The sequence below is a fragment of the Anabrus simplex genome, chromosome 2 (genome assembly GCF_040414725.1).
Source record: "Anabrus simplex isolate iqAnaSimp1 chromosome 2, ASM4041472v1, whole genome shotgun sequence".
Taxonomy (NCBI): domain Eukaryota; kingdom Metazoa; phylum Arthropoda; class Insecta; order Orthoptera; family Tettigoniidae; genus Anabrus; species Anabrus simplex.
The window spans coordinates 956,011,667-956,021,059 of NC_090266.1; the positions used below are offsets into that span (position 1 = coordinate 956,011,667).

General features: G+C 42.0%; 1 protein-coding gene across 1 annotated transcript in view; it reads right to left on the reverse strand.

Annotated features, from left to right (window-relative positions):
• Tsp29Fa (Tetraspanin 29Fa) overlaps positions 1 to 8,935 on the reverse strand; it is a 134,449-nt gene extending 125,514 nt beyond the window's left edge. The window contains exon 1 of the mRNA XM_067139584.2: positions 8,753 to 8,935. Within this exon, the coding sequence (XP_066995685.2) occupies positions 8,753 to 8,818 (66 nt within the window). The 5' untranslated portion in view covers positions 8,819 to 8,935. The remainder of the gene's footprint in view (positions 1 to 8,752) is intronic.
• Positions 8,936 to 9,393: the final 458 nt, after the last annotated feature.

Below are 9,393 nucleotides of genomic sequence, written 5' to 3' on the forward strand. Positions count from 1 at the left end.
TTGTATCAGGACACCTGTAAGTATGAAGTTCTATGCAAGCTTTTAGTTTTACGTGGCTGTTTATATCTTTAGCACAGACACGGGATCTGCAGTTTTACGTTGAACCCAAACGAGAATTTTTCACTTAAAAAGTTCGACAGCATCCGCCGGGATGCAAATAGCGGCCGCCTTGCTATCATATAAAGGCTACCCAGATACCCAGGTTCACTATAGTTTGGTTTACGTCACAAGGCTGGACAGAAATGAAATAGAACAGATTTACAATTTGAAAACGTTTAAGATTGCGATTGTTAAGATTTGTCTTCTCGGTTTTAAGTCTTTATTAAACTTCCCTAGCAGTAGTAATTACGTGACATAAGCCGTCACGTCTGGTATACACCGTTTACATGTCATCGTTTGTAACAATTTTAAAACATGTTTGTATCAATTTTGATTTGACGAGATAGTACGAAATGAATCACGCCTCTTGAGAGGTAGTAAAATAAAAGGGACATTTCAAACGAGTTATCTTCAACCACCAGCTTCGGTAATATAAAGTGAGGTGGACCGAGATATTTCCTTCCTTATTGGAAGGAGACGAATTACGACGGAATTCGAAATTACCTTCAGTGCACATTATTGTTACGACCTACGCAAGTAGCATAAAGTAATGTTAAGATAACATTACGCACGGGCACTTGACAGTTTAGACAAGTGAGTCTAGGAATTCAACTATTGATAAAAGTTAATGGTTTTCACGTACGGGCTATATTATGTCTCCTACAATCTGTTAATCTGAAAGTTGAGATGATCTGAGAATGCTCGACAATGTCACTTGTTCTGCAAATCACAATCGGCCATAAAAATTGATTGCTCCTCGCATCCTTGAATATTATAGTAATCAACATTATCAGTATGTACAATGGCTCCAAAATGTATTGGCACACCGTGTTGTTGCAGCAGACCTATTGGGTTCAATTTAACAAAACACTGAAAATATAAATATGGTAGGTATACGTACGTACAGCATCATTCAGACACTAAATTAGTTTAGAAAAGAAAAACCAGTATAATTACCAAAGATGTATTGGCATAGTGGAACATTCGTGTTCGGTCGTATCAACATCATGCAACAGGAAGGTCATGTCTGTATCGCCACTAAATGTTGTTTAATGTGTCAGCTTGAAGGCTATTGCAGTAGTGCTCAGTGCTGTCAACATGGAACCGAAGAAAGAACATTCATCCTCTGTTCGAGAGAACGATCGGTTACTGCACCAACAAGGCAAAAGTTACATAGAGAACGGCAGAATACGTCATCACATCAGCAACAATTAGACTCGTGAGTGTTAATGATACCAGATATAGGCCTACAGGAAAACCAGACATTGGTGGATGGCACTGACCGTGTGTGGTGTCCCTTCGCCAGTGGCACACAGAACGTCAATATGGGATGTGATGACCTCATTGCATTACACTATGCACAACGGCTCTCGATAATCTGGATCAGGCCGTCTAAAAATGGCCCGTTGTGGCGGTGTTTAGGCTGCAATAATACGGCCTAGAGCGTTCCATGCATGTTCAATCTGATTCAAGTCCAGGGAATGAGCTGGCCACTAGACGTGATATGTTGCAGGTAATCTTCCACCAGCCCCGTCCTTTGTGGGCGGGAACATGGAACCCAGGTCTATATGCACCACGAAAAAGCCGTGCATACCGTTTGCATCCCTACATAAAGTACCCATCGCAGTGTCCCTTGGAAACACGAGCAGTGGCGTACCGCCCCGGACGAGAACACTGGTGCCAACATATCTGTCCCTTTCCACAATACTGGCAGGGCTGTAACGTGTCCCAGGGACACATTGAGAGGGAGACTCCCATGTTAAGCCGCGACTCATCCGTAAACAGGACACCACTCCAGTGTTCCTGGGTCCAATCACAATGAGCAAGACACCACATTCAACAAGCCACGCGGTGCCCTTGTGTGAGAAATGCATCTGGCAGGTAGCCGACCACACAAAGCAACCTCTCGAAGCCGAAGATACAGTCGGACGGAAGATTTGTGACCCAGAGGGTACTGCGAGGACTCTAGCCAGTATAGGTGCTGGTTGCACGTCTTCGGGCACTTAAAGGCAAGATAACTATCCTGATGCTAGGTTGTAGCATGCGGTCGAACTTGTCCGTAACTGCCGTTTAATGTTTCCTCCCTCCTGGAATCTTATCCACAGTCTTGAAAAGACTGCTACGGGAGACATTCATCTCCTGGCCCACCTGGCGCTGACTGTGGCTGGGCTCCAATCTGCCGATGATACGAACACACGTAATGTCATCCAAATGTGTTCTGTGCCACCCTGCTTCCCTACGACTAATGCTGTGTGACAAACACAACCACTGTACCAAAGCCCTCTGCCCACACGGACTGTTTCAAGCACACTACTCTTACCGAACTGCCGCGTTGGACAAATGTTTTCCCCGTTTTCAGCCACAGTTTAGAACTCATATCGCCACGATTTACCATGGATCTCAACTTGTGAACACAGTATCTTAAAAGAATACATATTTTCTTAAATTTTCCTTTATAAAAGGCGTTTCAGGGAAAGCCTTAAGTGTACCAATACTTCTTGAAGCCAGTGTATATGTGGCTAGTGCAAGCTTGTTGACTTTCATTGGGACCATACAATTATAGTTATGGAATAACCTGTCTACCAATGAACGAGCAAGAGTAGTTACCCTGCCTCCCTGCAGCAGGCAGGCGAACCTCTTTTATATCGTCCGATCATCGCCGACTGTACATGATTAGAAAAAAGCGATGGTGGATATGCAAAAAGATAGCTATGTTAGCTAAGCTAGTTTCTCGGTCCTCCCCTCTAATCTCTCTAAACTCAAGGACAGGCTTTAGAGGCAGCCTGTCACCTAAACTTTCCTGACCTAAGCCAGGCATCTCTGGTAGAATTTCCTCGTTCTATCCTCCCACCACAGCGCTGGGCGTCGTCCCCCTCGTCCCCACTCCAGTACACACTTTCATAAACCTATATACACATGGAAACATTGTTTAATATTAGCACTGTGATATTAGGTAATGATGGGATTATGTAGGCAGCCATTTTCTTCGAAAGTTACGAGGGAGCTTTTTATTCTACATTTTAACAATACACTTATGAAAAAGAGACTTAATGAACCAGCACTACCCGATACAGAGCTGAGACTGTGGTTCGCACAATGGAATACTCCACGACGATTCCTCTCGACAATTATTTTAATGTGATTCAATCACGGAAGTTTTAGAAGTAACCTTTATCGTATCAATGTAGTGGACACCACACTGTACATGTGATAGCCAGTCTACTCAGGACCTAAATCTGTTTTTTTTTTTTTTTCATTCAATGTGCCCATTACCACAAAGAGCAAAATATTTTTATTAAATCTTTTCCACGTCAAACAAGTTGCCGTGTAGCATAATTACACTGCTGGCGTCTGAATAATAGCGTTTTATTAAAAAACTATTTAAGAGAAACTTTTATACAAATTTTAAACGTATTGTATGGATCTTCATGTAATATACTGTGAGAATTTTGCACTATAGGGGCCTACTTAATATGTATGTGTTATGTATTATAATCTGTCAATTACTTATTGAATTACCCAGTTTTAAAAAAACCAGTTTGTAATATCCAGAAGGCCGTTTGGTCTGTTAATGGTCCACAGCCAAATTGCAAATTAAAAGGAGTTGCGACTGTACTTACACTGATCTTGGAACACAATCGCAAATGCTAATTTTTAAATGAATCACGACTGTAGCGAGAATTTATAGTTTAATTGGTATTGGTTCGTATTGGTTCAAAATAGTAACAGGAAGTCAGATGATTCAGTCCTATTTCAACCTTATTTATGGTTTACATGGATCAAGTACAAAACGGGATAAAGGGATTTAGCTGAGAAGAAATACAAATTTGACTAATGCCGACTCCTCTGTCTTCATGGCAGACTGCTGGTAGCTTGTAATTTAATAACATACAACTAGAAATTTAGCGAGTATGATTAGAATTTGCACTTTCACGACTAAAAATTACCAAGCTCGATAGCTGCAGTTGCTAAAGTGCGGACAGTATCCAGTATGCGGGAGATAGTGGGTTCGAACCCCACTGTCGGCAGCCCTGAAGATTGTTTTTCGTGGTTTCCCATTTTCACACCAACTGTACCTTAAGGCCACGGCCGCTTCCTTCCCGCTCCTAGCCCATTCCTGCCCCATCGTCGTCATGATACCTATCAGTGTCGGTGTGATGTAAAGCAACTTGTAACTAAAAACTTATCGTAGGGGAAGAAATCTAACAGGACTGAAGGTCTTGTGGGCAATACGAAACTGGTACAGATTGATAACTTAAAGTAGACCTACTCAGGATTAGCCTACACTAAGGAATCTAAATATATAGCAAAGCTAATGTAAAGAAAGGAGTTATCACACAAAAATGTTACATCGTCGAGATTTCAGGCTTGCTTTGCTGTGAGTGAAAGCTGAGTAGACTCGGGACAGCGTTAATTCATAAGCTGGTCGTCGGTCTGTCAGGTCGTCAGCCCGGAGGCTGGCTGGATCCTCAAACGGCAACACCGAAGACGATAATGGGTGGTGGTTATGTTGAAACCTAAGGATTTAATGTCATGTGGGAAATGCGAATTAGCTCAGTTTTCAGATGTTTAGACATGTACCAACTATGCCGTTTCAAGAAAAAAATTATACCATCCATCTGCGATCTGTTAGGCTTTTGTAGGCAAAACTAAAAAACAGACTGTGGCGCCAAAACGAGGCGTACTAGACAGTGAGGAGTGAAGGAGTTTGCCATTTCTTTCCTCGCTGGGCCAGAAAATTGTAGTACAGCCTGACCCTAGGAGCAGCACTTTGCATAATCCTCGGATGCACAAGTGGTGCTCTGAAAGTCATTACTCAGCAGTTTCCATACTGCCATGGACACAAATGAGAGATTTCGGTGGAAGTATATTAAAAGATTAATAATAATAAGAAGAAATTGGCTTTATGTCCCATTAACTACTTATTCGGTTTACGGAGGCGCCAAGGCGCCAGAATTTTGTCCCGCAGTTCTTGTACGTGCCAGTAAATCTACAGACACGAGGGTGACCTATTTTAGCACCTTCAAATACCACCGGACTGAGCCAGGATCGAACCTGCCAAGTTGGGGCCAGAAGGCTACTGCCTTAACAGTGAGCCACTCAGCCCGGCAAAATATATTTTTGTTGTTGCTATTTTGCTTTTACGTCGCACCGACACATAGGTCGATGCGACAGGGAAGGCCTAGGAGAGGGAAAGAAGCGGCCGTGGTTTTAAGGTACAGCCCCAGCATTTGCCTGGTGTGGAAATGGGAAACCACGAAAAACCATCGTCAGGGCTGGCGACAGTGGGGTTCGAACCCACATCTTCCGCATGCAAGCTCACAGCAGCGCGACCCTAACCGCACGGCCAACTCGCCCGGTGCAAAAGATTTTTTAAAAAATCTTTAAATGTACTCAGAATGATCAATTTTAAGCACCAGCAAAATTCAACCAAATAATGACCTTTTGAAGTGGCTGAAATAAAGCTTCACTACGTATTACAATACCTAGTCCTGCTGCAATGTTAAAACAAATTAACACTACACAAACCCAGTTTGTGAGTCAAGACAAAGCAGTTACAGGAAATTATCGAACAATCTTTGAACATTAAATCTGCTCACAGGCATGTTATCGAAACAAGTGTATTGAACACCAGAATTTTCGTAAAGGTCATTTAACCAAACTCCTAATCACACGTGCTATTGGAGTGCCTGGATTTGGAATAAGCGTTCGGGATCCACAAATGAAGATCCCTGGAAGTCTTGAGTTAGCATATTCTTACCCGATGTCTTATCTCAACCTTTCCCAGTAGTATGTCCTATGTCACAGGTGGTTTTAAATGAATATACAACATTTTTACACCAGTACCTACTGATATGATCAAAGCCTCAAAATGGTTTTACGTCCTACTGTTACTTTTTCCAGCGACGCCCAGCAAGGAAGTACTGTTCGAACAGGACTAGAGACCTGTTGATTTGATATTTAAATTACCGCTAGGTTTAGTACGAGTCATAAATCTAATCGAGAATTTCTTCAGTGCGAACCAGCCAAGTAAGGTACCGGACGTTTACGGACCAGGTTCGAATTCTGCACAGCATTGTCATGGAAAAAACACTCGTCCAAGCATGCTGCCCGGTCGTTACCTACCTGTATGAGGTTTCCAGTATTTCCAGTGTGTGCAACAATATTCATCTGCTCAAGAAATTCTAATTCGAATCGAAAGCCTAAAAGAAACACTACAATTCGCAACCTCGGAACTATAAAAGTTACAAAGCATGTACCACCGAGTCCTGTACAGTGCTCAGTTTACAATAAAGCAGTATTCATTTACTTTTTTTCTTCACTGTCCACCTGCACTAGAATTTCATTAAATTTGCTTTACGACGCACCGACACAGAAAGGTCTTATGGCGACGATGGGATAGGAAAGGCCTAGACATTGGAAGGAAGCGGCCTTAAGGTACAGCCCCGGCATTTGTCTGGTGTGAAATGGGAAACCACGGAAAACCATCTTCAGGGCTGCCGACAGTGGGGCTCGAACCCACTATCTCCCGATTACTGGCCGCACTTAAGCGACTGCAGCTATCGAGCTCGGTCATTAAATTTGTGAGAACCGACTGAAAAGCTACGCTTCGATTGTAAGGAGGCATTCTAGACAAGCGCCTAGGGGCGGCAAAAGTTGTATAATACTATTTTTCATTAACTCCCACAATAATTCTGTATATTCCGAATAGTTATATTTAGAAGTCATTTGCTTAATTTTCTGCTGTGTGGTCGTACAGTCAAACAATAGTTGACAACCCTATTGGATATGAAGATAAAGTTCGAATTTTTAATTTGCTTTACGTCGCACAGCCACAGGTAGGTCCTATGGCGACGATGGGGTTAGGAGTAGGAAGGAAGCGGCCGTGGCCTTAAGATACAGCTCCAGCCATTTGCCGGGTGCGAAAATGGGAAGACACTGATAACCATCTTCACGACTACCGACAGTCCGTTTCCAACTCTATCTCCCGAATGCAAGCTCACAGCTGCGCGCCTTTAACCGCACGGCCAACCCCTTCGGTAAAGTTTGAATTCAAGAGAATAAAATAGGGCAAGTGGCCATTTATAGGACGAAGAATAAGGGATTGGAATAATTTATAAAGGGAAATATTCAATTACAAGTTATTTTTAAACATAATGTGATTAGAAACAATCACAAACTGAATGGTTGTCTCTAAATCAGAACTCTAATCAAACTGACAGGAACGATTAGGAAGAATGAAGCGTTTCAATTTAAGTGTCCATTGTTCTTTAGCCATTTAACTCATTACTGATAAGTACTCATGGTTTAACTATCAGAATGGCATTTTAACCGAATTCGAAGGCGCTTCGCGAATAGTGTAACTCAAATTTACGGAAAATCTGATTAGCGACAGACTAAGATTACAAACGACTAACGATATGGGCAGTACCCATAGCCATAAGCCCTTTGCAGGACTATCCACTTGATTCAACGATTTTAGTGAAGAAAAAAAAAAAAAACATTGCCGTGATGGAGGTCAATGCAGTCATCTCCAACCTTATAGCCACCTGTTACGATCATACAACACAAGCTCTCGTATGATCAAGAGTGAAAGCGAAGCTATTCCTGCAACTATCTGGTACCCGCGCCTAACTCTTACGTCATTTACATTAAATCTAAAACATTAACCTTTTAAATCAAACAAGGCCTCTTCCGATCATTCGTTTGGAGCAAAATCTATGTCTAGTAGAATACATTCTCACTCCATTTGAATACAGCAAGCTTTCCTCAAGTTAAAATGGGTGTAAATTCGTGACTAATGAAATTCTCTGCACACACAGGATCCTGTGATGGTGAATCATGTTCACGATTACAGGAAACTGATTAAACGCCATTAACATGATATTTTGCCAGGAAAAACTCCCTATGGCTTTAGTCATGCCGATTAGATAAAAGTTCAAATGGGGAATAGTTATCGGCGTCTCAAATGCCATTTTACATTTATTGTGAAACAAATTGGTTTTTGCACGTGTATTAACTTTAAATCTATATTTTTTTGGAATTAGAAACCAGTACTTATAAAATACATCAATATTAAACTTTAACATTTCTCTTGAATTACGATGAAATCCTAGTCGTATTCCTGTCCTATATCGCCCCCGAGATAATCACATGCTACATTATCAAACAGACTGCGCAACCTTGGCTCACAATAACATTTCCGCGTACGGGTTTCAACATTGTCCTCGTTAGTTTATATTAGCCTGTCCTCGAGAGATAAGCGGCAAGAAGTTTAATGCGTATGGGTGACTCAAAAGCAACCAACCAGTCCATTATCTAACGTGCATGACATGAACTACCATCCAACTGCAATACCATATGCCAAATTGCATAACTGAATAAGCTCCACGAGGCACCGGGTTCAACTAGATTTGTTAGCAGCTTGATCCTCGTTAATAAACTTAATGAATTCCATACCGTATAGAGTATTCTACAACAGAGAACTGAAGTATACAATAACACTGAACACAAAACAATGAAATTTTTTTTCTGTCCAAAGGGAAATTCTTGGAACTGTTCAATTTACATGTACACACAATAGGAGGGAAAATTGAAAACTAAATTATTAAACCTATAACTAAACTAAAATATTGTACATAAAACTACTTACCAAGAAAATGAGGTTAAAAACAAATAGAAGATACTTCACACAAGTCGAGCTTCGTGGTAAAGTCATTGCGACAAATTTCGTGAACAAGGCTTCGAGGAACTACCAGCGTGCACTCTCCCGTAGACTGCACCTGACTGAGGGCTAAACTGAAAGTGGACAGAGTTCACCAACGATCATGATCCTCACGGCTCTCCGCGACAACCTTGAAGGCTGAGTGGGGGAATATGTGACTAGGGAGGGAGAGAGTGGAGAAGGTACCTGGCGGAGTCAGATGTTCCGCGCTGTTATCTTTGTCCGAACCGGTTAAAAATGCTCCATTTCGGGCCATTTGAGACTACTTCATAACTACAAGTGCATTTCAACTAAACACATCTACGGTAATCACGTTGAAAGAGAAACATCTGGCCTTTGATCACTGGCGAGGGGTGACTCATGAAGTAACGATAATATCGTATTTCTGAAATCCAGAAGTTGCCGATGACGTTAATAATAATGCCGGGCTGAGTGGCTCAGACGGTTGAAGCGCTGGCCTTCTGACCCCACCGTGGCAGGTTCGATCCTGACTCAATCCGGTGGAGTTTGAAGGTGCTCAAATACGTCAGCCTTACTGGCACGTAAAAGGACTCCTGCGGGACAAAATT